This window comes from Nematolebias whitei, chromosome 11, assembly GCF_014905685.2.
Source record: "Nematolebias whitei isolate Nwh7 chromosome 11, NemWhi1, whole genome shotgun sequence".
Lineage (NCBI taxonomy): Eukaryota > Metazoa > Chordata > Actinopteri > Cyprinodontiformes > Rivulidae > Nematolebias > Nematolebias whitei.
In genome coordinates, this window is record NC_056508.1 from 2,284,294 (window position 1) to 2,299,019 (window position 14,726).

General features: G+C 42.7%; 1 protein-coding gene across 1 annotated transcript in view; it reads right to left on the reverse strand.

Moving 5' to 3' along the window:
• The window catches only part of LOC119416586 (DNA (cytosine-5)-methyltransferase 3B-like), a 261,265-nt gene that overhangs the window by 22,411 nt on the left and 224,128 nt on the right, over positions 1 to 14,726 (reverse strand). Inside the window, exons 18-19 of the mRNA XM_037683776.1 lie at positions 12,246 to 12,315; positions 12,024 to 12,145 (exon numbers count right to left, since the gene is read on the reverse strand). Coding sequence (XP_037539704.1) covers positions 12,024 to 12,145; positions 12,246 to 12,315 — 192 coding nt within the window. The remainder of the gene's footprint in view (positions 1 to 12,023; positions 12,146 to 12,245; positions 12,316 to 14,726) is intronic.

Sequence of the window (14,726 nt, forward strand, 5' to 3'; positions counted from 1 at the left end):
GGTACATCCTCTGGTTTCTTGGGAAACCATTTAGGATCTTTTCTGAACCAGGGGGCACTCATCTGTTGTGGTTTGGCAGCTGGGAAATCTCGTTTCCTCTCGCCTTTCTTGGGAGGGGGAGCTGAAGCTCTCGTCCCTTCCAATTCTAATGACTGGGAAGGAATCAGCTCACCTGGGAACACCTCAATGGGTGTCCTGGCCTGTGACCAGGCCTCAAAGACATTCATAGCACAATTTTTTATCTCACTGATGGTTTTTTCTTTGAAATTAGCCATCATCTGTACTGACGTCTTTATGTCAGTGTGGAGATTTTTGCTGAAAACGAACTTAAACGCCTCCTCCTCCTCCATGTCGGTTTCGTTCCTGTAACCAAAATAAGCCTGTAAAATTCTGGAATAATATGCCCTTGGGTGTTCATTCTTACCTTGCATGACCTTGTCGGCGGCTGGATAACCGCCAGGTCCCGCGCAAGGGGTATACTCTTTAATTAGAGCAGCACATAACAGGCTGTAATCCTTCCTTGTGGCATCTGGTTGACGCTCAATAAAGGAAAACACCGTCCTGGCTGAAGTGAGCCTGATCAAACCTATTTTATCCTCAACTGTAGCGTTCGGATAGCTTCCCAGTTGGAAGTCAAGGTCTTGCAGATAGGCCTTAGTGTCGGTCGAACCCAACGGCCCTGGCTCGAAGCGTTGGACATATTTTGCTATTTTTTGCAATACCGCTATTGAGAGCAGAGGATGATGGATTAGTGGAGGCGGAACAAAAGAATCACGTGGAGGTGGTATACCAGAATCACGTGGAGGTGGCATAAGGAGAGTTTGTGGAGGTGGTACAACAAAATCACTTGGAGGTGGTGATGGTTGAACTGGATTCTGACCCAGTTTGTTTTCGAGTTCCAGATAACTTTTTTCCTCATCAGAGATTTTATTTGTGGCCACGGCAAGTTTTGCCTCACAGGCTGTTAACCGTTCACGTGATGTATGACACTCACTTTGTAAATGCACGCCTTGTTGGACTAATGCCGCTCTTTCCAATTTGCACTCGTCCAGAGATTTTGATGTTAGCTGCAACAGTTGGCGCAGAATATCATTGTCTGAACACAGTGTAATTGAAACTGCGCCTTGAGTTGTAGATACTCATCATATGTTGCTTGACGGTCCTCTGAGTCGCGTTTCTAATTTATTTCAAGGGCTTCTCTCCTGCTGGCCTCCAGGTAATATTCAGCTTTTAGCAAGAGTGCTATTTTAGCTAGTTGCTCATAGCCCGACTTCTTTATGGCTACAGAAGTGACACTGCCTGCCACCTTCTTAAACTCGTCGAGTAAATCTGTTGAGTTCATGCATTCCACCTGGTCACCATATAGAGATAAGTAATCTGAGAGCAGCGTCAAAGCTCTCTCAAGCCAGTCCTTCTTAACACCACTTGGAGCAGGATCAGCATGATCAGCTTTTGTTGAATCTGCCATGGTCATATTCACTGTTCAGCAAAACCTATCAGGTTAAACCGTCGCAATCTTAGAGTTTTTCAACAGGTAAATGTTTGTATTTAAGTGAGCAGCAAGTTTCACACACTAATCAGCTCTGCGGTTCCCCCAAAGTACTGTTATAAGCCAGCTTTTCAATAATTGGGCACCTGTTTTAAGTTTTACCCCATCCATGAATATTATAAGTAAATGCCTCCTGTGGCAGTGTTACTTAATATGAGCTTAATCCTAACAGGTACAATGAACCAGGCTATTTCAGTGTTTATTTATTCAAATGCACTAAAAAATTAATAAACCTGCAATATTCACTAAGTCTGACAGTTTAATTTACCTGAATTTGCTATTAAACAGTTAATTATAAACCAAGCATGATTAACAACTAAAAGGCTCACAGTAATTTGCAGCTTCCAGTTCTGAAAAACTGTTATACTGTGTTTTCAACAGCAGGTGGTGGTGCAAGCTTATTTTTACCACAGAGTGACTGTAGCTACACATCTTCGACGGTAAGAGTCACTGACAACTTTCTGTGAACAGTCCTGTTGACATCCGGTCGTTAGCCGTTACCTTCAATTAGCAACGGACGAACACGGTCCAAATCAGCATTTATAAACGGATTTAAAGCTTGAACGTGGCGTCGCTTCAAAGACACGCTCTTTAGGCATAAACTCATCAGGTTAGGACCGATTTGAGGGCTTTTATTCAGCTTTTCTAACCACTAAAGAAGACTCCGTTTGAAAACGAGCTTCATGTCCGGGGTCACGTGACTTTACAGATACGTGGACATCGGGGTGGGCTTTTTGCACTGACGCCAGAGTGAGTGGACGTACACGGCGTTACGTCACCGGCTTCTCAGCAAATCAGAACGTTTCACACAGCGGTCCTCGACCAATCACAGCTCGTGTGTACTTGTGTAAGCTAGCTGTTAGCTCCAAAGACTGGCGATAATTTTACCCATTAACGCTTCGAAAATGCACAAATTAACTGTGGAAATGTAGCGATTAATATTCAAGCAGCTTCTGAGTCGGCGCTCAGTTTCATAGACAGCGTTTCATCTTTAAAACACGACTCGTTTGAGTCCACTTATCAGAACCGGGTCGGAACCGTAGAACCACCGGCTATGAAAAGAGTTTCAACAGAATGATGCGTCTTTTCTCTCTGCTTACAGCTTAATCACACACACACAGAATGACAATTTCCAGATTCAAATGAACATCAACACAATACTGTATCGTTCTGAACACCAAAGCCATGAAAAATTACTTTCCAAGGTCAAAATTTGGACTTTTTATGCCAACATGAAGCGTTTTCCACAATATCAGGTCACACAGAATTTATCTCTTCAGAAAGCGTACGGGGCACCAATATGCAGTATGTCAGGATAGCTGTTGCTGTGGACATCCTATTAATTAATTATTCTTAAGGCTAGTTCAAGCACAAAGAATATCAATTGTTTAATTAACAACGGATTCTTTCTTTTTTGAGTTTTGAGGTGTACTGTGACTCTACTGAAATGGACTGACCCTTGGCTCATGGTCCAAAATCCATCAGCTATTTAGTTCAGCTGTAAGACTCCAGCAAGACTGCAGTCCCAGTAAGAACTTTTTAAGTTCCAGTAAGTGTTGACTTTTAAAGGGTATCCACTTCCTGTTACTTGGTACTTCCTGATTGGTTAACACAACCAGCAGGGGTGGAGTTTTAGTGATGTCAGAGGGTTACTAGAGGTCACAGACAGCAGACATGTTTTTAAGAACAGTTAGTAACAGACAGGAAAATATTTTGAAGAAGTGAGAGACTCGCAGGCGCCAGTTCTTATTTACTGTCTGAGAGTTTTAAAACAAGGCACTTCGTTCTCATAACTTGTTCTCTGACTTTTGACAGACATTACAACTCCACTCCTCATTCAGACAGAAGAGTAAAATGCACAATTACGTTGTAAATAGACATTTAACTTGTATGACCTAAGTCTAATGAGGTTTAAAAATCATTAATACTGTTTGACAGTTGATTTAAATGAGTGCTGGTGAAGATTCTCAGTCATCCAGGACATGATGAATTCAAAAAGTGTTCAATACAAAAACAACTGTCACTGTTTTATCTCACTCAGCCTTATAACCTGAATCTCTCACTCTCTGCTCTTTGAATTGAGAAAGCTCCTCGGATGAGGAGAGAAACGTCTTCTGTTACAAATAAAGTCCAGTTGTTTTTGTATTGAACGCTTTTTGAATTCATCATGTCCTGGATGACTGAGAATCTTCACCTGCTAAACATTTTGGGAAGGATACCCTAGGAGCAGTGCGGGAGTTTGAGAAGATGTCAAGAAAGTTTGCCGACTACAGGAATCATCTTCGTTTCAGTCTGAGATGCAGACAAGAAAAACTCATCCCTAGCAGTTTGAAACTCAACTCCTCGATCAAAGGACATAGAGCAGAAGGAATACTCCTGAAAGCTCAAAAAAAGCTGCTCAGTGAGAGAATAAGACAGATACACTTCACCATTGAAGCTCTCTCACTCAAAATGGATCAGACCCTCCAGAAGCTGTCTACTCTGCTACCACTTTCTCTGTTGGAAGAAGTTTCTTGTTTCGTTGAAAAGGCCCAGCTTTCACAGCATCAAAAGAGCAAGGAACGCCAAAAAAGTAAGTTTCTAAAATTACAACAGAGAGCCGTTTTCTCATCACAAACCATCAGTCAAGATCAGGAGGTTGTCGCCAACACTAATTTTCAGGACCAGTGGGTTAGAAATTTGTCTAACAGGACATTGACACAACCTGAAAAAGATGTGCTGAAAAAAGGACTAAACTTTGCCATCTCCCCACAAGAAATACCTGTTGTGGAACTAATCATGGCCACTGAATCCACGATTAGGAACAACAACTTGACGGAAGGAGAGGCAGAACAACTCGGAATGAAAATATCAGCAACCCTCTCCAGTGCCAAACTGCCTCCTTCAAACCTCACACCACAGGAAAGGAAAGCTGTAACATCACTCAGCCAGGACCAAAATATCACCATTTTACCAGCTAATAAAGGAAGATGCACAGTAGTCCTCAACACTTCTGATTACCAGGAAAAAATAACTACACTACTGAGCGACAGCAACACCTACGAGACCTTGAAGAGGGACCCAACCAGCGCCTACAAAAAGAAAGTCACAGATTACCTGCAAAAATTTGAAAAGGAGAAAACAATCAATCGATTGTTGTATTATAGATTGCACCCAGGGGAAGCCACTCCCTGTCTTTATGGACTTCCAAAAATACACAAAGAAGGAACACCACTCAGACCCATCGTCAGCAGCATGAACTCAGTGACATACAATATTGCTAAACATCTGGCTGGTATTTTAGCTCCTCTTGTTGGAAACACACCTCATCACATAAAGAACTCCATTGATTTTGCTAACAAAGTTCAACACTTGAAACTAACCCCAGGAGAAACCCTTGTATCGTATGATGTGACTTCTCTTTTCACATGCATACCCATCTCTGAAGCAGTAGAAACCGTCAGAAAACAACTTTTACAAGACAAGGACTTAATCAACAGGACCAACTTCACCCCAGACCAGATCTGCACCCTGTTGGATCTCTGCCTCTCCACCACTTATTTCAAGTTCAATGACAGTTTTTACAGACAGAAGCACGGCTGTGCCATGGGATCTCCAGTGTCACCCATTGTTGCCAATCTCTACATGGAGGAAGTGGAACAGAGAGCCCTAAACTCCTATGAGGGAACAACGCCAAGCCATTGGTTCTGATATGTGGATGACACCTGGGTCAAAATCCAAGCCATGGAAATAGAAGCGTTCACCAGACACATTAACTCGGTCGATAACAACATCAAGTTCACCAGAGAGGATGCAAACGACAACAAGCTGCCTTTTTTGGACTGTTTGGTTCAGATGGAGAGAGAGGACAGCCTCAACATTGAAGTTTACAGAAAACCAACCCACACAGACCAGTATCTTCTGTTTGACTCCCACCATCCACTGGAACACAAACTCTCTGTCATCAGAACTTTACAACATTGGGCCGAATGCGTTCCCACGAAGACAGAAGGTAAGGAAAAGGACCAGAAACACATTCAAGAAGCTCTTCAAACATGTGGATATCCTAACTGGGCTTTTGTCAAGTCAGTGAGGAAATCTACAAAACACACTAATAAACAGAAAAAGGAGAACAACAGACGGAAAAACATCGTCATCCCTTATGTTGCTGGAGTATCAGAGAAATTCAGAAGGATCTTCAACAAACACAAGATCCCAGTACATTTCAAACCCAGCAGGACTCTCAGACAGAGGCTGGTCCACCCTAAAGACAAAACACCCATACACAGAGTGGTGTAGTGTATGCGTTCTAGTGCAGCGAGGACTGTCCAGACCTCTACATTGGAGAAACTAAACAGCCTCATCACAGACGCATGGCTCAACACAGGAGAGCCACCTCCTCTGGACAAAATTCAGCAGTTCACCTCCACCTCACAGATAAGGGACACTCTTTTGAGGACCAAAATGTGCACATTTTGGACAGAGAACACAGATGGTTTGAGAGGGGGGTGAAGGAAGCAATTTATGTAAAAAGAGAAAAGCCGTCTCTTAACAGAGGAGGCGGCCTCAGATTTCCACTTTCAAAAACATATAATGCAACTTTAAAACAGATTCCCAGCAGGTTTTCACACCTGATGGGAACAGAGGGGCCTCGTCTGTGAATTAGAGGAACAAAATACTCTTACTGTTAAGGTTGTTTAGGTGTGAATTGCCAATCTACATATGTGTGTGTCTTATCCCACTCAGCCTTATAACCTGAATCTCTCACTCTCTGCTCTTTGAATTGAGAAAGCTCCTCGGATGAGGAGCGAAACGTCTTCTGTTACAAATAAAGTCCAGTTGTTTTTGTATTAAACGCTTTTTGAATTTAAATGAGTAGTTTACTTCAACATTAGAAATGGTATGAACTGAACACACTTTTGATTATCAAGATATTGTAAAATAGTAATGATAATATAAAAAAAAGAAGAGTGTTCCTTCAATTGATTAATTCAGGATACAATTAAATAGTCTCTTGATGAGATACTTTGTGTTCTGGATTCAAATAAATGAAATAACAGTTCCTGTACCCTGAAGGTCTTCAGAGACAGATTGATGTAGGAGGTCTAGTTCACTACACTTCTGAATTATTTTCCGACACTTGTCTCTTATCTCTGTGTTTGCTCGGCATTACTAACAATACTTCTGGATTATTGGTCTCAACTCCCAGAAGCACAGGATCCAGCCACGAGGTTCACAGGCTTATGTTGTTAGCTTATGTTGTTAGCCGAGGCCTAGCCAGGTCTAGCCGAGGCCTAGCGGCAACAACCTCCAGGTCCCACGCAGTCCCACGATTCACTCGGTCCAGCAGTTCGCAGCCCCAACGGTGACAGACCAGGTCCCGGTTGCAACAGCTCCCAAATCCCACAGCTGTAGTTTAGCTTCCTCGGTTTCAGCGGCTCGCAGGTCCAATCGGCGGCGGACCGGGTCTCTTCTGTAAACAGCTCGGTTCCAGCGGCTCGCAGGCCCAATCGACAGCGGACCGGGTCTCCGACGTAAACTGCTCAGTTTCAGCGGCTTGCAGGTCCAAACAGCGGCGGACCGGGTCTCCTACGTAAACTGCTTGGTTTCAGCAGCTCGCAGGTCCAAACAGCGGCGGACCGGGTCTCCGCCGTTAACGGCTCGGTTTCAGCGGCTCGGAGGTCCAAACGGCGGCGGACCGGGTCTCCGCAGGCCTCACTAGCCGAAGCAGCTCTCTGACCAGCTCGTTAGCCAAACATTAGCTAAACTCGTGGCTCAGCTTCCACGGTTCAGAGCGCACGGACTTCCTTCTTCCACCTGTTCTGTATATATATATCCATATATGTATTATCTATATAGACATATATATATATATATATATATATATATATACAGTTGAAGTCAGTTTGTAAAGTTGGCAAAGTTAGCTAGAGATTGGCGGGAGCAATTTCACCCTTGTCTCGTGCCAGCTGTTTGTAATCACATCCTGTCTTGTCTGGGTATATAGTCTGTCTGTTAGTCTTGTTCATTGTCGCATCGTCGTTGGGTCTACCCTGTCTTGTCCTGATCTGATGTGTACCAGACAACCCAGGAAGACCCTGATAATGCCAGACCACATTCTGCAGCAATCACAACATCATGGCTACGTAGGAGAAGGATCCGGGTACTGAAATGGCCAGCCTGCAGTCCAGATCTTTCACCTATAGAGAACATTTGGCGCATCATAAAGAGGAAGGTGCGACAAAGAAGGCCCAAGACGATTGAACAGTTACAGGCCTGTATTAGACATGAATGGGAGAGCATTTCTATTTCTAAACTTGAGAAACTGGTCTCCTCTGTCCCCAGACGTCTGTTGAGTGTTGTAAGAAGAAGGGGGATGCCACACAGTGGTAAAAATGGACTTGTCCCAACTTTTTTGGGATTTGTTGACGCCATGACATTTGGAGACAACAGATTTTTCCCTTAAAATGATACATTCTCTCAGTTTAAACTTTTGATCTGTGATTTGTGTTCTATTCTGAATAAAATATTAGATGTTGGGACCTCCACATCATTGCATTCAGTTTTTATTCACAATTTGTTTAGTGTCCCAACTTTTTTGGAATCCAGTTTGTAGTATAGAGCTGTATGAATGGGTCAATGAGGCACAGATTGTTGTAAAGAGCTTTGAGTGTCTTGAAATAAGATAGAAAGGTTTTACATAAGTAAAGTCCATTTAACATTCTGGATGGAGGGCGAATCGTCTCAGCACAAAAAAAGAAACTGTCCAGATGAGCTGACTGAACATTGTTGGATTTTATACCTGGATTATTGAGCATGGACTTTGGCACTGTGAAACGGTGCTATTTTTATTCACAGTATCGTACCCATCAGTATGTCCTTCTGTCCCATTCCAAGCCTCAAGTTTCAGCTCAATATCTGTAAAACTGACTGAGTCATTTTTATATTTTCGAAATTCAGTTGTCTGTGGCAGCCGTCTTGAACTGGGTTGAATCCAAAAGTTAATCAGCTGTAGTTGTCCAACTGATGATTACTTTCTGTGAGTTGCACTAAAATCTGACCAGTGGTTCATGAGATATTTAGCTAACGGTAGAGACAAACATACATGCCATGGACATGGGCCAAAACATTATCGCCTTCCATTTCTGGTGGTGGGAGATAAAAAAAACCAACTCTTGAACCACAGGCATCACAACCATTACATGTGAAGGGGAAGTGCCCCCCCCCCACACACACACACATTAAAAAAACTTCCATTTGGACCCCCCCATTTTTACTATGAAACATTAGTTCAGTCTAAACACAGCAGCCTGCAGTGTTTCTGTTAATCTCCTCCTGCCTCGGCAGAAAACGCGCACAGGTGGAGGAGAAGGAGACACCTCTGTGTTACTCGCTCACCAGTTTAGCAGCTTAGTGCAGGCAGTTGTTGATTCAATTCAATTCAATTCAAAAATACTTTAGTAATCCTAGAGGGAAATCATATGTTGTTGTAACTCATCATCCTGGTTTCATTAAAGAGTTGTTCTAAATGCTGATGGCTGTGGGCAGAAAGGATCTCTTGTAGCGGTCTGTCCTACAACAGATCTGAAGAAGCCTCTGACTGAAGACACTTTGTTGTATGACAGTCTGTTGTTGTATGACAGTCTGTTGTTGTATGACAGTCTGTTGTTGTATGATAGTCTGTTGTTGTATGACAGTTTGTTGTTGTATGACAGTCTGTTGTTTATGACAGTCTGTTGTTGTATGACAGTCTGATGAAGAGGATGCTGAGGGTTGTCTATAATGTTCTTCATTTTATGAAGAATCCTTCTTTGAACAATCATCTCCAAAGGTTCTAGAGGAGTCCCCAGAACTGAGCCAGCCTTTTTTATGAGCTTGTTGATCTTTTTTAAGTCACTTGCTCTGGTGCTGCTCCCCCAGCAGATGATGGCAGAAGAGACAGCGCTCTCTACAACAGACTTATAGAAGATATGCAGCATCTTGCTGCAAATGTTGAAGGACTTCAGCTTCCTCAAGAAGTACAGTCTGCTCTGTTCCTTCTTGTAGACGCTTCACTGTTGCATTTCCAGTCCAGTCTATTGTCCAGGTGAACCCCAAGGTATTTATACTTCTCCACCACCTCCACTTCTTCTCCCATGATGGAAATAGGGTTGGATCTGTTCCTGATTCTCCTGAAATCTACAATTATCTCCTTTGTTTTGTTCACATTCAAGATGAGATGATTGTTTCCACACCATGCCACAAAGCGGTCCACCAGTTCCCTGTACTCAGCTTCTTGTCCATCTCTGATCCACCCGACCACTGCAGAGTCATCTGAATATTGACAGGAGTCTGTTTTGTACTGGAAATCTGAGGTGTACAGAGTGAAAAGGAATGGTGAGAGTACAGTCCCCTGTGGTGCTCCTGAGCTACTGACCACCTGGTCGGACACACAACCCTTCAGTCTCACAAACTGTGGTCTGTTTGTCAGGTAGTCTTTGATCCAGGTGATTGTTGAGGCCTCCACCTGAGTCTTCTGGAGTTTATGACAGTAAATCAGGCTGGATTGTGTTAAATGCACTGGAGAAATCAAAGAACATGACTCTCACAGTGCTGTCTGCCTTTTCTAGATGACAGTGAGTTTGCTGAAGCAGGTGTATGATGGCATCTTCAACTCCAAGTCCAAGCTGATAAACAAACTGCAGTGGGTCCTGATATGTGCTGGTTTGTTTAGTCAGGTGGGCCAGCAGAAGTCTCTCTAGGACCCTTATGATGTGGGATGTCAGGGCAACAGGTCTATAGTCATTGAGGACTGATGGGTGAGTTTTCTTTGATACTGGAACAAGGCAGGAGGTTTTCCACAACACTGGAACCTTCTCCTGGGTCAGGCTAAGGTTGAAGAGGTGCTACAGAACCCCACAGAGCTGCTCTGTACAGACCATCAGGACTCTGTGACTGACACCATCTGGACCTGCAGCCTTATTCTGGTTCAGTCTCTCCAGCTGCTTCCTCACCTGACTTCTGGAGACGCAGAGGGGGGAGGCAAAGGAGGTATCAGCATCTTCTGATTTAGTTGAAGACCAACATGTAGAAGAAGAAGGGTCCATGACTGAGGTGGTAGATACAATATTTGAGGTGTGACAGGACAGCCTTGGGTCAAAGGAGGGTGGTATGTATGTTTGGCTGTGCTGAGCTTTTTCCTGAACTGAACCTATTGAAGAAAGTGTTCAGTTCATTGGCTCTGTCCAGGCTTCCATCCTTCTGATCCTCCTTCTGCTTGAAGCCTGTGATCTTTCTCATCCCTGACCACACCTCTCTGATATTGTTCTGCTAGAGCTTGCTCTCCAGCTTCTTCTTGTACACCTTGATGGGGGGGGGGGGGGGGGGGTGTTTGATCATAAACATGTATTCATGTTAGGAGTAAAGAGGAGCTACATCTGTAGCATGTTAGCTTAGCAGTAACTGTGACGCTGTAAGACGCTGCAGGTGTAAGAGACTCTGTGTGTTCAGGTGCATTAAAGTTGAAATGTCTTTAAACCCCCACACCTTATTGTCCTCAAGCTTCATGAGAAACATCATTTAGATGAGGAGTGTTGAACACAAGTAAAAAAGTCCAGTGGTGATGGTTTTTATTTTGCTATAAAGACAAATAGTGCTGATCTGACGCTCTGTGTTAAAGTGTATTAAAGTTAAAATGTCTTTAAAACCCACTGATGAATTTACACAAACTTGGTGAGAAACATGTTTTAAATGTGTGGAATTAAAGGAAATCTAGGTGAAATGTTGCTTTTTTTGTACATTAGTGAACAACTTTTTTTTAACGCGCGCACACACACACCTACACACATCAGTGTGTCCCCCACACGCCCTTGTCTTGAACACATAAAGCAGTGAGACCACAGTTTCACAGTTTGTGTGGCTTTGGTTTGTTAAATGGACTGTTTTTATATAACTCCTTTCTGTCTTATCAAGACACTCAAAGCTCTTTACAACAATCTGTGCCTCAGTGACCCGTTCATACAGCTCTATACTAGATCTCTACAAAGATAATTGAACAAATCATTCTAAAGAGACTAATCAGAGCTTTATCACATTCATACACTGGTGGGACACACATCAGAGGCTGTGAGGGGTTCAGTGTTTTGCCCAGGGACACTTCGGCATGTGACTGCTGGTGGAATTGAACCCCCAACTCTCGCATTGGAGGATGACTGCTCTAACCACTCAGCCACAGCCGCCCCATGGTATGAGGGAACTCATTCACCGTGGGGAAACAACGACTTACAGTCAGCACAGATTTGTCCCTGAGAGGGAGAGAAAGGAAACAAAAAGTCCTACAAATGCACAAAACACAGCTCTGATTCAAGACATTAGTCAAGCTTGACAGCAGACGTGAATTCCCGAAACAACATCAGTGTTCTTTTAATATACAGTCATAATAATATGTCACTTTCCTGTGAACACACACACACACACACACACACCACACACAGAATATAAGTGGGCCAACACGTACTTCTCCAGTTCAGTGATCCAAAGTGTGTCCTCTCTTCCATCCTGCAGGACAGGCTGCTGAGGCCCATCTTTCCCCTGCTTCAGAGAGTTTGGATTGGTGGTGATTGTTCGCACTTTGGCTACCTGAAACAAAAATATCCAAAGTAGTGAGTTTTCCACATAAGACTTAATTGGTGCTTCCAACAAAACACTGAATAATGTGAAGACAGACTCTGTGGCTCACCCGGGCTTCTCTACCGAGCTCTAAACAGTCCTGGAGATTCAACTTGTCCGTCTGGGAAGCTGTAATTGGCCTGACGAGGAGTAAACAAACAAACTTCATTCAGATTAAAACAAATCCCCAAAGGTTTTACAAAATCAGTCTCATGTGATGTTACCAGATGTCATAGTTGAAGTACAGTGCCTTGCGAAAGTATTCGGCCCCCTTGAACTTTTCAACCTTTTGCCACATTTCAGGCTTCAAACATAAAGATATAAAATTTTAATTTTTTGTGAAGAATCAACAACAAGTGAGACACAATCGTGAAGTGGAATGAAATTTATTGGATGTGTCAAACGTTTTTAACAAATAAAAAACTGAAAAGTGGGGCGTGCAGTATTATTGGGCCCCTTTACTTTCAGTGCAGCAAACTCAGTCCAGAAGTTCAGTGAGGATCTATGAATGATCCAATGTTGTCCCAAATGACTGATGATGATGAATAGAATCCACCTGTGTGTAATCAAGTCTCCGTATAAATGCACCTGCTCTGTGATAGTCTCAGGGTTCTGTTCAAAGCCAAGAGAGCATCATGAAGACCAAGGAACACACCAGGCAGGTCCGAGATACTGTTGTGGAGAAGTTTAAAGCTGGATTTGGATATAAAAAGATTTTCCAAGCTTTAAACATCCCAAGGAGCACTGTGCAAGCAATCATATTGAAATGGAAGGAGTATGAGACCACTGCAAATCTACCAAGACCCGGCCGTCCCTCTAAACTTTCATCTGTGTAGTGAACTAAGCCTCAGGTCAAATCTGGCCTTCCTGGGACAAGAACTGTATTTCATTGATTTGAGTCCAGAAACACAAGATTAAGTTCATCCAGAGACTTTCTCTTGTCCTGCACTGATCAATTGAAAGAACACTCTTTTTTATTATCATTACTATTTTACAAATTTCTTGATAATCAAAGTGTGTTTAGTTCAAACCATTTTTAAATGTTGAAGTGAACTACTCATTTTAATTCAACTGTGAAACAGTATTAGTGATTTTTAATCCTCATTCAAGTAGAAATCAAATTGGAATGTGTTACGGAGTAATTCATGCATTTTCTGATCTTCTGTCTGAAATGAGCAAGTTGTGATGTCGGTCAAAGGTCGAAAACAAGTTGTTGGAACGAACTGTCATGTTTTTAAATCCTCTCAGACGTAATATAGAGAAGCTGGCACCTGTTTTCCCCCAACTCGCCCAAACATTTCTCTCGTCTGTCTCTAAAACATTTTCAATCTGTTCCAAAACATTTTCTGTTTTTCTGACTTCTAGTGACCTCTTACGTCACAAAAACACACCCCTGATTAGCTATTTCAGCCAATCAGGAACTTCCCAAATGAACCGGAAATAGAACTCTTTAAATGTCGGCACTTCCTAGTTCAAACCAGTTCGTTCTGTCGTGTTGGGTCGAGAGCAGTCGAGCCCGGTCGAGTTCGGTTCGGAGAGCAAACCGAACACAAGAAGTGCTGGGGAGAACAGGAGTTCCAGACATGATCCGGAGTTTGTCTGAGTCTCGTGGGAATTATGCAATCTTCCACATCTGAGTGGAACTTCTGAAGGACTCCACTCATGTGAGTCCACTCGTGAGGTGAACTGGTGTTGATGAAGTACCGCCACCACTCCGGACGGTTCTCTGCCATCCTACGGAGACGCTGGACCGGTAGCGTTAACTGGAACTCCGTATCCGCTGATTCATCGTCAGAGAGGTAATGAGTCGAGTTTACCACCGAAGCGTACCGAGGAAAGCTGGGTTCGAATGGAGGGTGCCGTTCTGTTCAACACTTTCTCTCACACACCATCTCCCTCCCTCTAAACTTCATTTTCCCATCTTTAAGCTCTTCTATCCTGCTAGCAAATCATTCCAGATATTTTTAGAAATGTCTGTTATAATGTTTGAAATGGGGAAACCATGGCCGTATGGTTTCCTCCTTGTAAAACTTGCTAATTAATTATGTTGTTGTTGAAATCAATCTTGCCAAATTAATGTAAATGTTTGATGTTAAACTTTGATTCTGTTAATAAATGACCACATTCATTTGATGGGTCAAAGAAAATTAACACCTCACGTTACATTTTATTAAATTCAATGCACGATATTATTCAGTCCAGAAAAATGAATGAATCAGTTTAATTTATGAATATATCTCAGTATATGTTCATCTACATCTGGAACAAGGAGAAGACTGATCAGAGATGCAGCCAAGAGGTCCATGATCACTCTGGGTCACCACCTTTATTTTTTCTGTTCATGTATCTGAATTCGTTTCCATCTAAGTAAAAATCTGTTCCCTTTTATGTAATCAGCCATGTTTCAGATATTGTGATTACATTAAATAAATGTAGAATAGAGTTTAAATATTCCTTAATGTGACAAAGTCCATGCTCAATAATCCAGGTATACAATCCAACATTTTTCAGTCAGGTCATCTGGACAGTTTCTTTTTTTGTGCTGAAACGT